This window comes from Empidonax traillii, unplaced genomic scaffold, assembly GCF_003031625.1.
Source record: "Empidonax traillii isolate 1590-97213 ecotype Southwest subspecies unplaced genomic scaffold, ASM303162v1 scaffold673:size468873, whole genome shotgun sequence".
NCBI classification, from domain to species: Eukaryota; Metazoa; Chordata; class Aves; order Passeriformes; family Tyrannidae; genus Empidonax; species Empidonax traillii.
The window spans coordinates 77,062-96,344 of NW_020955866.1; the positions used below are offsets into that span (position 1 = coordinate 77,062).

Genomic DNA, 19,283 nt, shown 5'->3' on the forward strand with positions numbered 1-19,283 from the left:
CGCAGACAGCAACCCCTCTTCAGCCTGACATCCAGTATTATAAACTTTACAGTGGAAAGGAGGAGCATTAAGCCTTACAGGCTATGGCAAGTGGAACTTAAACACCTTGCTGTTCTCTGGCTTTTAGTGAAGAACAGAGTTAAGCTAACATGGAAACACATGACCTAAACGAAAATTCTTTGGAGATGATTCTAAATCTGAATCAGTATTGTTGTACAGACCGTATGCAAAGTTAATACTGTATTTAGGAGAGCTAACAAATCTTAAATCCTTTTTGCCCTATGGTATTTCTGAATTCCTATGGAAAACGGCTTTTATTTCCACATAGTCAGCAAGCAGACAGTACCCTCTGGGATTGCCCACGTTAAAGAAAGTTTACAGGTAAAATTCCATTCAACAGATTTTATTTATCAATTATCAATTTGGTTTCGTGATTACAACTGCTTGAGTTTTCTTCCACTGAAGATAAAATAAAAACTTTTACAGCAACACTTGCAGAGAACATTCATAAGGTAACAGCATGATATTTGCACAAGTTGGCTTCAAGAAAAAGCCAGATAACTTGAAGAGTCACTACAATTCAGTGCCTAAAACTGATTTAGGGGCAAGTACAACTACAGATCTGTGAGTTACCTTCCACTTCAAAACACAAGGCCAAGAAAAACTGCAAGTTGTTACTTCAGGTTTTTGTGCTAGTACACAGCATAGATCAGCTGATACTGCCATTTCACAAAGGAGTAATTACTTTCAACAGTGAGGCAGCCAAGCTCATGGTGAAGATGTATAACCCAGCCTCCCCTCCCCACAAACAACTAAAAGGGAAACAACAATTCCAGCCACAACTTTAAATCTGTGGAATTATACCTTGCTGGCAAGGCTAATGAGCAAGAGGTGTGTAGTGCAGGCCCTTTGGAATACGACTAAATTGATATAGCACAAACTTGAGTTTTTCAGATAGGCATCTGTACATGTCAGAGATCCTGGGTTTCTTAAAGTCTTGGAAAATAGCAATTGCTGGCACCACAAAAAATTTATTAACTAAGGCAAGGTATACTTTCTCCCCTTTTAAACAAAATTTGAGGCAAACTATTAAGCAATTTTAAGGCACTTTAAACATTATTTTTAGTTCGCTTTACGAGCACACTTTATCGGCAGTCTAAATCAGGATCAGCATAGCTCATGAATAAGCATTTCAGCAACGTTTTACGGAGCAACTTGTTTTGTGGCAGTATCTCGTGCTATGAAGTGTTCTGTAGGACTTCTCTGCAAGTTTCCCAAAAGAGAGCCCTTTGAGGCCAAAAATTATATATTAGGCATAGTTTGCTTTGCTAAGCTAAAAGCAAACTGTCATATTTTAGAAGAGTACTTCGTTCACTTTGAAGTACAGAACACAAGCTCATGCATACTGTTTGAAACAAATGGAATAAAATAGTTCTTCGACAGGGAAAGGACAGATTTAAGTGATTTCACAATAAGGCCAAGGATATACCACCTAACTCACACACATATTGTTGCTGGAAACTGGCTGCTCACTGCTGTTTTCATAAACCTGAGCTGATTGTCTTAGTTTTGTTTAGAAAATCAAAAGCTAATGAACTCAAAGATACAGTACTGGTGAGTAACCTCTGCATTTTGTAGCAATTTGAGTTTTCTACGCAGCATAACAGAAACAATGCCATTCAAACTAAAAGAACACAAGAAAGCAACACTGTACACTCTAAATTTCCAACTGAAGTGCACTTAATTCGCTTCGTATTTCAAGTTGCACTGCCATGACTTATCTGCTATCGATGCTATTTTGTTTTGGGTGCCAATTTCCAGTCAAGTCAGAGCTAATAAGACAGTACTACAAATTATCTCAAAATTGATGATATCATCAGAAGCTATGCATTATGTGCTACATACACCATTTGATTTTATCTTTATTTCCATTTTTCCTGTGGGTTTATTTTCACAGGTGCTCAAGTCAGTCTGCATTGGAGATGACGTACCTTTGATACTCAGATCACATGGCTGATCCAGCCAAGTTAAAAACTCCCAGCCATTTGGCTGAATAGATTTCCTTAACCAGTTCACTGCAGGGAGACACAAACCTGATGCCAGGAAGCAGGAAGGGAAAGAAAAAAGGTGTAGCCTGCAGTCACAGGACCACAGCAACCCAAACTAGGATCAAATCAGCAGATCCTCTGAACTGCCCTTAACTACTCCTTCAGCAAGCAGACATACAGGAGGATAAAAAAAGAAAAAAACAACACCCCTAAAATTAACTGCAATGAGTTTAAGAACCATTTGAATAATAAAAAACCTCAGGACTTCCCAAACATCAGTATTTCAAGTATGAACATGAGTTCTTGCCTTTTTATACAGGGAGTGAACTGCTTTTTATCACTAGTTTTATGGTTGGTCTTTGTAGGCCAGAACAAAAGGTAAACAAGTCAAAGCTTCTGTTTGTAGCTGAACATCACTGTACCAAGGTCCTCACTATAAAACAAGGTCAATAAGGGACAGTTATTCTAGCGAAAATTTTTTTAAACTGAAATGCTCAAGTCACATGTATTCTATTTTTCTATGTAAAGCTAGTACTTAAAAGTTTTATTTATCTTTGAGATAGGTGGGACACATTTGCAGCCTAGTGAAATTTAGTCTTTAAGGCACTAATATTTATTTTCCTATTAGAAGAATTATCCTTACATCCATACTTAACATTAATTGAAAAGGGCATAGGAATTCTGTTTGGAATGTAGTATTTTATGAAGCAACTTTTATTCTTGTGTAAAAAAAATAAAAAGGGTTATGTTATTCTATTAACACATTAGCTAATTCTACATTTTTGTCCATCTTTATAGCAACATGCTGTAAGAGCCATAAGCCAGTATAAATGGTATTTCACTCCCTGAATTTAGTAACCAATTATTCACATCTTGATAGAACTGAACGGATATTGTATCAAATGTGGATTAAATTAGCCTTCACAACAAGTCATCACGAGCATCATGAGATTGTCTACTCAACAGTGTTACCACTGAATAAGAATTTCTGAACGTTTACATTTGGCATATCAAGAAAAGTCCCACAGCAGCAGCCACTAAAGGAAAATAAAACAGCCATTAGAACCCATGCAGCATATTGCAAGTAATCCTGTTGAAGAGATTCATATCACCTCTTGCCAAGTATAATGTTGCAAAAATATTCGTTTAAAGTCGTCTTTTAGGGATTTAAAGGATATTACGAACTGCTGTCTTCCATGAGCAACAGAAAATATTTTGGTTCAGTGAACTACAGGTGTTGGGCTATAGTCCAGTATAAAGTGGCAGATCCTAAAGCGTGTGATAGTTTCGGTCTTTTGACTTGCAGAATTTGTACAGAAAGAAAATAACAGCCTGCAGACCCAGAACAAGGACAATTCCACCTATGAAACTTGCAGCATCAAATGTAGATTTGCGTGCAGCAGGTGCAGGAGTCACAGTAGCATTTGTACCTGTTAAACACCACATTAGAAATTGTAAGTGCACAATGCTCACAACAGTTTTACAGATTTTAGTGCTGGTTCCCTTGTATTAAGATTACTCAGCACATCATAGGAAAAAAAAATTAAAAGTAAAGACATATCAGCATCTGTGTAGATTAGTGATACTGAAATTCTGATTAAATACTGATAGTACAAGACTATACATATTTATAGACAAATTACTCTGGACCTCAATACTGAGCAATACCCAGCAGAACTTTACTTGTACTTCAAAAAGCCAAAGCCTTCCTCCTTTACATAGAAGTATGTTATTCAGATGTTCACATTCAAGACACATTTATGGTCTCTGCTCCTTGCTCCAATATTTTTTTTGTTTAAATTTAAAATAAATTGGATCTTACATCTACTGTATTTTACCACAAGAGTTATGCTTAAAGAAATCAGCTGAAATCACAACAAATACGAGTCTGGAAATACCAGGTATCTGCTGACAGCTAGTTTTAAGGAGCTTTACTTTGTGAAAGCTTTTCATGAAATAGCACATTTAGGACTGACATGGAAATAAAATACTTCAGCTTATTCCCATCACTGTAGCTCAATTTTCATTTAACAAACAAACAAACAAAAAAAAAGGCATCCCATTATTATGCTGCAAATGAAAACCAAAATATTACCTCCCAAGGACAGGTGAGTTAACAAGTGACTTCCAGCCACACTATTAAAATCGTCCAGCTGATTTTTTTTGACTAAAATGTTTCTGACCTTCAATATCTCACCAGCTAGCTCTGATTCTTGGGCTATTAGCTTGCTACATACATCATCTTAACAACATCAGACTTGCCATAAAGTTAAAAGTGACAATAGCAGATACAGCAATACTGCTCTGATGCTGTCAGTTGCTAAGTATTTCAAGATAACTTTTAGAGCAACTTTTAAAGCAACACTAATTTCTAAGTATTTTATGCTTTAATTACAGTAGTAGTAGCAGTTACCTGGAGTAGTGGGTGTTGTGATAGGTGAAGTAACGGGAGTTGTAGGCAGAGGAGCATGTGTAGTTGCATTGGTGACATTAGCTGTTTGAGAGAAGACAGTACGTGCATACCATAAACCTCAACGGCAAAATTTGCAAGCACTGAAGTTCTTATGCAAATGACTTTTCTTGTTTTGTTTTAACAAGGATAAGCTTTGCCCTCAAACTATCCCACACAATTTAGGTGTTCAGCTGCATGGCTCTAAGCCAAGCTTCTGCAATAAGGATTATTTTCAAATTTGCATAACATTGTTATCCAAATATTTCAAGGTTCTCCACAGATCAGACACTGTTTCTTCAGACAAAAGCACTTCTCTTTCAAGCACTAGTATAAATGCTGGTGTCTGAACAAGAACCAAGACAGCTGCTTCAAGACAACTGAGAATCTGCATCAAGGTAAAGGACCTTCGTTAAACAGCCCTTACAATCAGTTGGTTTTAATTGTACAAAAAAAGTACTTAATATAGTATCTCTAGACAGGACATACACACTCCTCCTATCCCCCAAACACTGTGAATGCCACCACTGGAATAAAACCACCCGCACGTAGCTGAACTGTCTCTTAAAAACTCTTTCGTTATCAGGCCAGAACACTGGGGCCCTGACCATCCCCCCACTCCCCTCCCAATTACTATTACTCAAAATGCATCAGTATTTCACTGCGTGCCTGGGACAAGCGCCCACATTTGTAGGTTTACTCAAAGCTAAACATCGCCCTTCTGTACATTAGGCTGTCCTGAGACTAATCAAGTACCAACTTGTTATCTCCCAGCTCACTTGATCAGCAGATGCTTTTAAAGATTAGATTCATTTTTTTAAGAACGTCACTGTTAAGATGGCAGAGAAATTTTTGAATAACAACAACAACAAAACTTCTTAAGAATTCATGGTTAATGGAAGTGACTAATTCAAACAATTACCACTGGCCCAATTTTTAACAGAGATAATGCTTCTTGCCAATACAATTAGAGTTTTTTAAAGTCCACCTCTTCCAAACCTTGGAACCATTTATGTATTCTGTACATCAGATGTTTAGTACTGAAGCTACTATACTGAACTGTGGAAGAAGCCCTTATCCTTCATTTTATTCACCAGTTCCTACTTTAATTGCCATTCTATGTTCAGTGCTACTGTATTACCTATAGTAGTATGAGCTGTGGTAGCATTGGAAGGTGCCGTGGTAACATTGGAAGGTGCCGTGGTAGCATTGGAAGGTGCCGTGGTAGCATTGGAAGGTGCCGCGGTAGGTTTGGAAGGTGCCGCGGTAGGTTTGGAAGGTGCCGCGGTAGGTTTGGAAGGTGCCGCGGTAGGTTTGGAAGGTGCCGCGGTAGGTTTGGAAGGTGCCGCGGTAGGTTTGGAAGGTGGTTCAATAGCAGGGGAAGCTAGGAAAAAAATAAGAGTTACATTAAAGAGAGTTACATTAATGTAAAGAGTTACATTAGTGATGGCATTTAGCTAAAGAACAACCCACCATCAGCAGGTATAGTTTCAGATATTTCATACAGCACTGAGTTCTACTGTAGTTTTAGTAAGAAACTACAGAGCAGGTGACTCCGCCATACTAACATCAAAAGTTACATGAATGAACACATGGAAAATCTTGTCACAAGCAGCCAACCGAGCCAGTGTTCAAACGGCAACTCATGATTCCTCAAAGCAAACAGGAGTGAGAAGAGCCCTACTGTACAATCTTTACACAAAAGGGAACTAGGCATACAGTACTGCCTCCCAACCTCATTGCAACTTCAGACTGAACCTGACCTATCAAGTTCAACTATAAATCAAGAGTGGTTAGACAACTGAAAAAACAACAAACCACCTCACTCAAAATGTAGAACTGTGAAGTCGTCTTCTGCAACTTACTGTATTACCCAAGTTGATCACACATAGACAGCTTGTCTAAACTGTTGGTTAATCATACACTGATACATCAGCAAGCCTCCTGCTGAAATACCATGATGTCCAGAACTCTTTAATACTCAGGCTCATTCAGATGTGGTTATTTACATCTTGAACATAATTCAGCACGGTGGGAAAACAGAGCCAACTGTTTCTATAGAGATAGGCCAGATATATCAGAATTTACCTTGAGTTCCACTGGCATTCAGTCAAAGGCCACCTAAAAACTGGCCCACATTTTCCCATGTCAGTCCCTGAATGCAGTGCTGAGCCATGAGAAGTGAGTCTGTAAGGTATTTCCTCTCACACCCACAAAGACCCCTTACTAAGGGTGACAATTAATTTCCTCGAATACGCTCAAGCTAAAACACAACAACTTGACAACGTCACTAAAAGTTTACCAGGAACAGATTGTAAAACCACTTCTCTTTAGATACAGAAGAAAGGCATTGTAACATCAAGCACTAAAAATGGCACTTTTAGCACTCCTGATTAAAAGGGGATTGTTACAATTTTAGAAACAACACCCAAGTCCAAGTCAGAAGGAATTATTTCTGACTGGCTGCCACCACAAGATAGCCCATAGCAGCGTGGAAGCTTCATCTCTGTTGTTGTGAGCCAGCCTCTTCAGCAGCACTGTTGAATTCAGCTGGACAAGATTATTCAGAATTTTCATTTGCTGTTCTAAATCTTAAAACCAGGAAATCCTATTTTAAAGTCCATTTCTTATCAGATTTCAGAAAAACTAAAACTGGGGGGCTTCCACAAAAGTGAAATTCAAGATCTAATCTAAGTTATTCATATCCTGCACCATCAGCTCTGCACAGCAAGCACAAATTAAAAGTCTGAAGTAGATAAGCAACTGAGCACGTTCCTAGCACGAAGGATTTCTCTTTCACAGTTCTATATCCCAGACCCTGTATTTCAGAACTGCATGAAGAGTTGTGCTAGTTAACTATTAAAACGGGAAGGTTCATAAGTTCTTCCTATTTACTGCATCTCAGATGACTTAGCAGGTGAAACTTTTTTTGTTCATTGTGCAGCTTACTGCCTTGAGGACACCGACAAGTTCCTTGGGACATGCTGTATCTAGCAGGAAACACGAGTTTTAATCTAAGAAAGCAAGGTAGTAGCGAAAAGACGTGTCTGCTAAAATACGTTAGGCTTCTTAAAACAGCAATAGTAAGCAGTTAAATGAACACACAATAAAATTGTGTATTCTAGTATCATATATTATATGTTTACGCACAAAGCAAAGGGCTTATTTACATACTTGTAAATGATTATATAAATTGCAGAAGGCATGTCAACAAAAGGCCAACAGACAAATGAGTTGTAAACACAACTGCCTCACATTAAACAATGTGAAAGCTGAGTATCTAAATACTTACGGGAACACTCTTCTACAGCTAAACACTCTTCAGTCTTTGCAGATGCTTCTGTTTCATTTACACACGTCCCTACACCTTCTGTCAGAAAAAAAGAAACAAGATATTTACGGCAGCCGAAGTTTGAAGTGTTTGAGACATTGCTCCTAGGTACTAATGAACTGTTCATAGGGCAAACTAAACACCATCTGCTAGCCAACGCAGCCACGTTAGTATACAGGACCTCAGTATTATATTAATAATTACAGACTTTTTAGTATTTTCTTTCACTAGTTACTCCACCACTCAAATCAACACTTGGGCAATACTTGCACATTTTGTTGTAACAGTAGAGCTTGATTTTTTTTCTTCAAGGCTGATAAAATTAAAGTGTTTCTATTTGTGGCATTTTCCAAGTTAAACATTTGCACCTCTATGATAGCATCATAAAAAACTATCTTACTGTCTAAAAAAAATTCTGTATCCAAGAAAAACTTAGTTTCAGCTTTTCAAACTGGTCCTTGACCTTGAAATTGTGGAATACAGTTTCTTATTCTCTGCCTTGACTTATTCTCCCTTGATGGAGAATAAGTCTCAACCTCTCTCTCAAAGAAGCTACACAGATCTCTTGGGTGTTTGCAATATGTGCCTCTTGGTCCAACACCACATGCAGAATTCATAAAAAGAGCTTTCTGAAGGACAAGTTGCATCCAAAATTGATTTCATTAGTTCCAAAGCATCTTAACCTTCATATATAACCTTTCTTGGTTATCTACACTCAACTGCTATAAAAATCACTATTACAGTCAAGCCATTCTCTCCTCTTACTCTGTTTTCACCTCACATAAGAATTACAAATAGTCCACCTGAGGTCTGTTTAATAGTATTTTGTATGACTTTGTCAACAGCAATTTCACCTCCTCCAGGATTGAGTATCAGAGGTCAACTAAATGTAGTTACATTCAACTCACCTAAAATCGGAAAAATAAGGCTCTAAATTAGATCAACTAATGCTTCCTCAGCTCTGTCACCTTCCCCTCAGTGGCCTGCAATTCTTAGTTTTATGAACACTGCTGTTAACTATTTAATGGACTCCTCTACCTGTATTGCACTTCAATTCAGGAACAGTGGTTGTGACCATCAGATCCACGATGACCTCAAAAGGGACTGAAGCACAGAGCTGTGCTTGCATGTCAGAACCTATTCATGACTCCTTAACAGCAAACACAAGTGACTAGTTTGTCCTAGAAACATTCTGAACCACCTGGAAAACATTACTTTAGCAAAAGCACAGATTTAAATCAGAAGCCTAAAAAATCTGGGAGTATTTTGAACACATCAAACATCTAAAGTTCTGAGGTAAAGACAGCTGAACGACAGGTACAAATTATGAGTTAATGCTTCATTAGGTTATCAAACAGAACAGAGCATTTGTGTGATGAACATCAATACAGATGAAGGAGGTCTAGCTGGGTTTAAGGCTCTCCACGGTGTTGAGGAATACATTCAGTGCAGGTGTGCAGCTGCAGTATGAGCTGCAGCCTGAGCTGGGAACTGGGTGCATAACAAAGGGCAAGGGGACCTGTGGCCCAGCCAAGGGACCAGACACTCAGAGACACTGCAGGAGCCGATGACCCCAGACTATCACCCATTTAAGACTGTCAGGGTATAAAACCCGGGGATTCCTTTCTTGGGGGTCCCTCCTTGGGGGCACCAGCTTGAGCTGTTTCTGTGTTACCACACTGAATAAACTGCTGCTTGGAACAAGACACTTAAGATTCTGCGAAGGGAAACCTGGGGTTGAACTGGTAAGGAAATCGGGTCTGACTGTGTGAGTGTGGGGTGTGTAGGGAGTCAAGCAGGGCACCTGTCGTGAGCTGACCCCTGCAAAGGGGCTTCAGTCCTGGCAGTGAAAGTTTCCAGCGTTGAGAGTCTGACTGCCAAAGTCTCCTGTATGGTCAGACAGGGAAGTTTCCTTAACAATGGCAAAGTAAGGATCCGTACTATGTAGTCCTCCTTACCTTTACATTTGATCCACTTACAGACATTTGTGTCATCAGCAATACACGAATTGCAGTCAGAGAAGTTTCCACAGATGTCTTAAAAAAAAAAAAAAAAGAAAAAAGAAAAAAGGCAAGCACTGATTAGGACAAAATTACCACTGTCAAAAGAGCAACTTCACCCACAGAAACAAATCTTAGATCTGTACTCTCCCATATGTACATCTCCCATGCTAGGCACAATCCTTTACACTGAACTAACTACAAGTGAAAACTACAACTTTTGAATGCTTTCGACATGAAGTAAATACATTTTCCTCCAGACAGTAGTGATACTCCTAAACCAGACCCCACATGTACACCAGGATTCTGCCTCATGCAACATCTAACTACAGTAAACTCAGATAATAGTGGATATACTACTCTAGTGAAATTACTAAAGTCCACTAAATTAATTTTGCAGAAGTTTGTTGAAACCTCAGGTGGTAAAAGCCTGTTTCCTTTTGATTATATTTTTCCTTTAAGTAATACAATCAGCTATAAATAACCCTACTCTAGAAAGCAATCAAGTAAAGACAAGAACCTGAAGGAATTCATATTCGCACCCATTAAAAAGTACAGCAGAAAAAACGTCAATTTATTCATATTGTGATCACAGCAGAAGCCAGCAATCTAACTAGCCCAGCTGCTTTTTTACATCAATCTCAGTCAAATATTGTTGCCTTAAAACCACAATGACAACACATCCACTATCTGGCTCAAATAAGATCTCCAAGTCTGCAGTTTGACTGCATTAAGTTTTACTTAAGATTTACTCATACAGCCATCATACTTGGAAAACCCACATGCAACCCACACGTTGCATGCTTTCTACACCGTATTTCACACCATATCCACCTACTCCAAGCACCTTTGGGTGGCCTTTCACTCCTCTCTGTGAAGGGAACACTTTTTTATCCACAGATCTTTTGGCAATCAGCATGGTAATTTACCTCTCAGATAACAACTACAAATACATTAAGTAACTTCAGTAACCTGACAATCCGAATTAAGCCTGAATCTTCCTGGCCTTTCTCTTGGTTATGGTAGGATCAGGTCAGAAATGCTGGCACTATTTCTTCCCTTTCACATAAGATATGAAAAGACCTTTGTCGGTTTGCATCAGTGAGGTATGCAACAGTTGCACTGTTCCCTTTGGGAAGGCAGCACTCAAACCACTTGAAGAGCTATATGACAGTTCCTAGATAACAGATTCCGGGGTCAAAAAAAAAAAAAACAAAAAAACTCTGGGGAAAAAAAGAAATCAATCATTATTCTGGATACACGTCTGAGGAATGATCACAGCACACACAATGCCGACTTCTGACAAATGAACAACCTTCACTTTTGCAAATTCCTCGCCGGTACACAGAAAATGTAGGACAGTACATCTGTGGAGACTGAGGAAGACAGTCAGTGCAGCCAACTAATTCCAGATGCACCAGGGCTTTTGGTTTAGTTTCAAAAACAGCTTTCCCAGACCATCATGGAGGAGGATCTGATGAGCAAGACTAAAGGGTCAGGAGTGTTTTTTTATCAATGAGCTGTTAACTTCAGAATCTGTGGCAGGGTCTAAGACGTTGTCTCTTAGGTTCTTTTATACGGGATATCTGCAAGTTCCCCAGCTCTCCCCATTAGAAGATGCCTACTCTTCACTGAAAAAAATTACTAACTCAGCTCTTCAGCCTAAGCGAGCTGACGTTCGCTCCCAAGATAAACCTGTTGTACTGGCTCTCACACGACGTACTTTCGGATTTCCCTTACACTCGAGGAGAAAACCTGGAAACAGAGTGTGTCCTTTTGGACCAGCAGTGCCCTCTCCGGCTGCTGCGGAGCGGCTATTAACCCCTGGCTGAGCAATCCCGGAGCAGCTCTCGGTTCCCACCGGGTGTCCCACACCGTCCCGCATCCCGCCGTCGGGGTATGGCTGCAGAGGAAACCTGGAAGGGCTGCGGCAGCGGGTACCGAGCAGCCTCAAGCCCAGCTGCCTCCAGCGCCACCGTGCAACGCGGCCAGGGAGCACCCAAGTACTTCCACACAACTTCTCCCCCTCGCTTCCTGGGGCACGGCACGTTTCGTGGTTCTCGGCCAGACAAACACTTCGGCACACAGCTCACGGGGCCGGAGCTGAGGGCAATCGTGGGCAAACCCTCGGGACGGATAACGGGGCTCGCACCGGGATAAGGAAGGAGCGGCAGCAGGGGTAGAAAGAACACCGCTGAGTCAGGGATCCCTCGCTATCAGAGTCGCGCCGAGCGCACAAGAACCACCCGCGTACACGGTACCGCCAGCGGCTCCTGGCCCCCTGAGGCGTGCCAAGGCAGCACCGCAGGCGGCGTCCAAGCGGGATAACGGATCCAAACACGGGATAACCGGGATAACGGGCCAAACGCCCCGCGGGCTGCGGCCGCGGCGCCCGGGGCGGGCGGCAGCGCTGCTGCCCTGCGGGAGCGCCGAGGGAGCGCTGAGGGAGCGCAGGGCGGGCCCCGGGCGGCGTCCCCGCCCCGCCGGCCGCGGGCGCGTGGGGAGGGCCGGCGGGGCTCGGAGCGCGCAGCCCGCCTCGCACCCCCCAGCGCCGGGCACCGGGCGGGGCTGCCCCGTCAGCAGCTCCCGGGGGAAAGGGGGAGGGGGAGCGCGAACCACTCACCGACGGGCTCGTCGTGGCCGCTCAGCGCGGAGCCCGCGGCCAGCCCGCAGAGACAGCAGGCCAGGGAAAGGGCGGCGAGGGTGAGCGCGAGTGTCCGGGCCATGGCGGCGGTGAGGACAGACGAGTGGCCACGGATCCCGCTCCTGCTCGGCGCTTCCTCCGCTCCCGCTGCCCGCGCGCACCCTCCGCGCGCCGCCGCCCCGCCCCGCCCCACGCGGCGTCACGGGAGCGCCTCCGGCCGGACCCGCCCCCCGCCCGCGGTGGTTCCGCCCAGCCTGCCCCGCCCCCCCCATCCGGCGGGTAATGGAACGGTCCGCACCGCGGTGACGCGGCGCCGCTACGCCACGTGATCCCGCCGTTTCCCGCGTGTCACGCGCCGCGCGAACGCTGCGCGTCACAGCGGAGGCCCCGCCCCTTTTCCCACTGGCTTCGCTCATTGGTTGGGGCGAGCTGGGGGGGGCAGGGCTGGGGCGCGCGGGCTCCCGTTTCCCGCGGCTTCTCTCTTCCCGCGGGCGGTTCCACGTGTTCGGTGCCGTTCCCCGGGAGGGGTGGTGGGTGCCGTCCGGCGCGACCCTTGCAAGACAGACCGTCCTACCCCACGGTCACCAGCCGCCTGAAGGGGTACGGCCGTGGCGCGGCGCCTCTCCCTTCCCACGCCCGGGCCTGGGGACGGCTGTTCGCCGCTCCGCAGCCCGACCCCGGGTCTCAGGGCTGCAGCCTGTGCCCTCGGCTGTGTGCGACTTCACCCTGAAGTTGCCAAGGCCGAGCTGCTTCCGCCTCGTTGCTCTCAGGCACCGGGACTTGTGCCTCCACGCCTGTTTTTTTGCGGTGGATCACTCTCGGACAGTGGTTGTCACAGGTCACCTCTTACCCTTTTCCCTATCGTGAAAGAACTTAGTGAATAGTATATAACAGTGAGTTAATTCTATTTTACTTAGTAATAAATTACAGATGAACCTTAGCAGTCCGCGTGCAACGCTTTCCAACTGGTGTCCAGCAGTGCTCCTGGCCGCATTAGTGTGCTAGCGCCATAGGGAGCTGCACACCGGGAGTTGGGGTAGGTCCAGGATAAAATACCTGCGTTACTAGAAGGCAAGCATGGTACAAACCGTAGCCTTTATCCTGCTGCACCGGAGAGACCTGGAGAAGGCTCAGGTCATCTCGCCACTTTTTTTGCTGGTCTTGGCAGTGTTGGGTTTGCTGTTGGACTCGATTCTAAGAATCTGTAATTGCCTCCTCACCGCTGGGAAGAGTTCCCTCTCTGCCAATCACATTTCCTGCCTCTCTGTCCTTTGTTTTTCCCTAAGGCAGCTTGAGTCGATGTATGTCATCAGTAGTGGACTCTGCAAATAAAGGTTGGTTTGTGTAAATCTGCCTCAGCATTTTGTGCAGTGCCAACACCACAACAGGCGAATGTTGGGAAACCAAGGGAAACATTCACGGCTGCTTGAATTCAAGGAGAGCTAAGCTGGAGCTATAAAGCATATTTTAGCGTGGTCCTGGTGAAAGGACAAATGGAAGAGCAGAGTTATAATCCGGAAAATTCCCCCTTGTTTTTCCTAATTGTGAACTGGACTTGGGCAGTAAAGAGGAAACCACCAAATAAATCCCTAGATTAATCTTCCACTTTCTTTCCTGAAGGTGTTTTATTGTCAATAGACCAAAAAAAATGCAGAAACTTTAAGGTAAGCTGCCCGTCATGATTACTGAGTGAGCTCTGGAAAGGTCCGTAGAGCTGTTGGTAATACATAATTTGAGTACCAAGCTTTCTGACAAGTTTCTGTATTGTCATATATTGTGGTGTAGCTGGATGGCTAATTCTTTGTCTTCCTGAAAAGAAATCTTAGAGTGAAAACATTCAAAGAAAGATAGCAGCTGCAATGAAATGACCAAACATGTTCTGATGGATGTAAATGTCAGTAACAACTGAATTTAGTTCTGAAAAGTGACGAGACTGAAGTCACACACTGACTTTAGTTTAATCTCTCATTCTGCATGTACTTTTTACTGGAGTGTTAGTGCAAGTTGAGTTATTTCTGCAGTATGATGAAAGGTGCTGGCTTTTGAAGAAGAAATAATTTTCACATTCTTTATTAAAATACTGTGTTTCTTATCTGTCCTTGAGTAAGCAGAATAAATTGAGGAGCAGCATAAATAGATACTGCAATGTAACCAAAACTGCTTGGAATGTGCATGCCATACCTGCAAAAATTTTTATGGCCTTCGGGGACAAGGCTCTTCTGCTGGGATCAGGGCTTGATTCATGGGATCTCTTGTGGTTTCACTAGACATGGTATTATTTGAACTCAGGTTTTCCTTTTTGCAGCTCTTGTGGGTTACGATATTAAATATATCTTCAGCAGTTATCATAGTGTTTTATGAGGGATGCAGTGGCAGTTCTGTTGGTGGGCAGGACACATGAAGTGTCATGGTTGCTGCAATATGCATTTCATGAGGACTGCATACTAAAAATCTCTTTTTTTGAGAAGGAAAACAAATAGGACATAAGTTAAATGTGGCTGATAAAAGACAAGACTCTAATCAGTGTTTATATATATGGAAAAAGTGGGAGGAAATGAAGTACATAATAGAACTAAGATTACAAGCAAGGCAAGAATTACAGCACATATTCACAGGCGTGTAAAAATGTCTATCATGCAGTCCTGGGGGATGGTGAGAATCCAAGGGAATGATAAATGTGGTTTGTCTGTTTTTTCTTAAAGTCAGCATCTTGGCACTTTGTAGTAGCATACAGTCAGCAGGATCATGGCAGTCTGGGTTGTTGCTGAATTTAAAATACCACATTCATCACTGTATTCAGTTTTCATTGCGCTGTTATATACTTAGTGGTTAGTAAGACATTTACCTCTGTTTTGAATCTGTAAGGAGTTCCAAGCACAGCATTACTGGAAAATTATGTAACAGTCTTGACAAAAACGGGTAAAACCTAAGAGTCTGCAGATGTCCCACATTTTAAATGTAGTAAGTGCCCAGGATTTGAAGCAGATTGTGTTGTATCAATTGGTGCTTGGCAAGATGTGGTAAGGGATTGAAGAGGTTCCATAGGAGCATTTGAGATAATAAAAATAAATAAACCCCAAAACTTAGTAGATAAACCAAAGGGACCCTGTATTTGGTTCAATTTGTAAACACTTGTTCTCATTTCCATATTGGCATTTCAACTACATGGAAGGAGAAGCATGTGTGAAGTGTAAATACATGGTGAATGTTTTAATAGGGAAAATACAGCATCCAAAGGGGTTTTGGGGTATTTGGTACCTTTACATAATGATGCGTTCTTGGTTTCTGGTGCCATTCACCAACTTTGTAATTGTTCGGAAATACTATATTGATTCCAGTGCTCAGAGCTTTGTAACCTTAGTTAGTCCTTGCATCATGAGACATGGTATGGTAGTAAATCCTGGATAGAGGTGTGTCTGGTCAGGGCTGGACACAGCCCCAAGGCACATTCCCAAGGGTTGTGCATGCTGTATTGTATGACACCAAAGTGTGCATTTGAGGTCAATGTATGACATCAAAGTGTGTTTGACCCCAGCAGGAATTCTGGGTGCCTGTACTGTAAAAGCTGCTTGCCTGGGACAAGCAAGGTGGTGCTGTGTCTGGTACGCATGCATGCTGTGTCACAGGCACTTGCTCAGCCCAACCAGATGGAGTGGAAAGGCGCTTTTAACATAAAAATAAAAATAAAACAATAGAGTCGTAATGATATTGTAATGCTAAAAGATTTTTCTTAGCTCTTTTAGAGATAGTGGTACAGGCTGATGCTTTTAGCCTAAGGCAAGCCAAAGGGACATGTATTGAGAAGAAGAATGGAAGGCAGCAGGTAGAGGTAAGGTGGGGTGGAAGGACTAAACATTTCACCCGTGCAGCTGGAACTCACCACAGAACGAGGCTAGGCTAGTTTAGGTAACCAGAGGAAAATAAGGCTCATGTTGAGTTTAGGTTGTGGCAACAGTACCTCCATTTACTGTATTTGTAACATGCATTTTTTGGTTGGCAGTGGTGTAATACAGCGGTGGGCTCTGGTCTGTGTCGGGCAGGAGCGTACTCCCTGCTTCTTGGAGTTTAGCTGTGAGCTCAGGGCTGGCTGGCTGGCTGATAAAAGATGCCTTGGTCAGCCTGGGAGCTTTTCAAGAGAAGGAACCTCAGCAGGAGCTCCCCAACTTTTTCTTGGTAGATGTTATTAGACTGAGGCTCTTCCATCTGGCCCCTGCCTGAGCTGTAACACCTTTGGGTTGCCTGTGCCTGTTCTTGGGTCCCACTGTCCTGGTGTCCACTCTTGCTGTGCTCTGTGACCTGGACCAGTGCTTCTTCCCCCACAGCATCTGAGGTACGGGCACAATTGAGCTCTCTTGACCCGGCCACCCATTACTGCTTTTTAAGATCCTAAATCTTATCAGAATTACAGTATCAAGATTTTTTCTATTAATTTTGAAAACATCATTCTGCTTACCCATTTGCTCCATGCAGTAACTGTATCACATCATTCTGAGCCATTTGACATGCTGTGTATTTGTTATTTTCAGTAAAGTTTTTTTTTTCAAAATCAGGCCCTTGGAGTACCTTTTTTTTTTCTCCCTGGAATTGGTGGTAAGCTCTTTTTTTGTCTCTGCCTTACAGCTGGAGGTCAACAGTGAATTAGTGCAGTGTATCCCAAGCAATAAGGTATGTGAAGGGAATAGGAGAGAGCCATAGCCATGACAGTCTAAAAGGGAAAGTGAGGCTGGTCTGTCTGATACCAAAATGAACATATACCTCAGAGATCCCAGGGCTTCCCCAGATCAGTGTGGAGTACCTACACAGCTAAAGAGCCACACTAACAATTTCTGCTGGCTTTAGCAGCCCTCCTGGATCAGATCCAGAAACCCTCTGACCTTAGATTAGGTAAACTGCCTTGTAGTTAATGACTTCAGCTTCCAACTTCTGTCTGATCAGTGCTTGAATAAGTAAGGGGTGGTGATTGGAGCCTACTCTCTGTGGTTTATTAACACAGTGTCCTTGCGCTTTTAACACATACGCCTGTACAAAGAAAATTTGTGTGTAGTCTGAGGGCTTATTTCATCACTTTTCATTTAGAGCAGTATCTATGAGAGTGTTTTGCTGGAGTAAGAAGCTCAGCACAAGAGTCTAATAATGCAAAACTTGAAAGATAACGATTTTTCTTACATTAGTGACACATTACATAAATAAAACACTGTGTAATCCGGTAAGATAATAGTTTTCTCAGAAGGCATGTTGCTGCCAGCTGTTCTTTATAGAAGGGAGTTTTTTTTAGATGGTTGCTGGGAAGGAAACTTCTCCAAAACCAGCAGCTGGCAATGGAAGTCTTCATCTCCCTGTCTGCAGACTGCCTGCCCCTGAATTTCCTGGCTTTGTGGAGACCCTGCGGCTTGCCTCTGGACTTGAGTGTCCTCTGAACGCTTGCACATGCTACTTCTCTGTTCTGGCTCTCTCAGAGGCAGCAATGCATTCCTGGTGACTTGATCAGAGATGTAAGTTACAGTAGAAAATATGGCACAGAACATCATTTTGGATTGAGCTTAAGATGAATATTCCTTTCCTGTTTCATTGTTCATTGCCTTGAGCTCCTTAAGTGCATCCATCTTGCAAGCACTGGGGAACCAGGCTTAAAAGATACTCTTTCTTTTAGGTGACCTCTTAATACTAGATGAAAGATTTTTCCCCCTTTTTTCTGGCATAGTATCCTGTCATGACCAATGCAAATACAGTAATTATGGCTTGCCTGAAGAATTGTTATGCCTGAAATTCAGAACATTTCCTGGTTGTACTTTCCTCTTCTCGTTATAACTTTTTTTTTCATGTGGTGTAACTGCAGCCAGTTGTCCCCCTGCGAGGCTCTCTTAGATCCTGAGTGTATGATGCCCAGCTGTACGTCCAGCCATCATACTTGTTACCAGGTCTGTGACTTGGCATAGGATCAGTTTTCTTATACTTGATGTGATCAGGCATTTGCCTGCCCTGAGGGTCCCTGAATACTCCCCCTTACCAGAACTTGCGTTTCTGGCCTCTGACAGCTGCTTAGATTGGGTCATTTGGACTCAAAGAATATACCGTGCACTGGCTTGGTCCCCCATGGGACACTGGAATTACTGAGGCGGCAGCCGTGCCACATAGCAGACCTGCCATGGGTGACCAAGCCAACAGCAAATAAAGGATCAATTAACTGGTCTTTTAGCATTGTCTTTTATAACCTGCAGAACTAAAATTGCTTTCCTGACTTTAAGCATCTGAATATAATTTAAAATTCTTGCCAAAAATAAGAGCTGCTAACCTGTGTCTCAATACTGTGTTTCTTATAATTCTATATATCCTTATATATAGGATATATATATAATATATATATTATATCCTATATATAGGATATCACTCTAATGTCCTTTCATAGCAAGTCTCTGTTATTTCTGAAAAAGTAATTTGTCAGGATATGTGGTTTTTTATGAAGAAAATATAACACTCTATTTTCATCTTTGACCCAGAACTATAATGTGAAAATAATTACTCTCTAGGCAGATTGATTTGAAATGTTCCTACAGAAGACTTAGTTCCTACATAGTGATCTATGTATAGATTGCAGAATGATGTAGAAAATGAAAGGATGAAATGCATTAAAGGCTCCTTTGCTGGCTACAGACATAGAAAGGTATTTTAGGTTAAATAATCTTTTTGGGTTTTGTAGCATAAGAAAAAACACACGAACCTAAATCCCCTTGCTAAAATTAAGATGATCTCCATACTCAGAGCTTGTGGAGATCACTCTGGGTTTATGCCCTCTTCAGGCATTCAGTTAAAC

General features: G+C 42.7%; 1 protein-coding gene across 1 annotated transcript; it reads right to left on the minus strand.

The window, feature by feature from the left end:
- Nucleotides 1–387: 387 nt before the first annotated feature.
- CD164 (CD164 molecule) lies at nucleotides 388–12,630 on the minus strand. The gene is made up of 6 exons (XM_027899512.1): nucleotides 12,452–12,630; nucleotides 9,787–9,864; nucleotides 7,790–7,867; nucleotides 5,639–5,881; nucleotides 4,462–4,542; nucleotides 388–3,478 (listed from the first exon to the last, which is right to left on the minus strand). Exons 1-6 carry the CDS (start codon nucleotides 12,552–12,554, stop codon nucleotides 3,318–3,320), a joined length of 744 nt encoding a protein of 247 aa, XP_027755313.1. The 5' UTR covers nucleotides 12,555–12,630; the 3' UTR covers nucleotides 388–3,317.
- Between the last annotated feature and the right edge of the window lie 6,653 nt (nucleotides 12,631–19,283).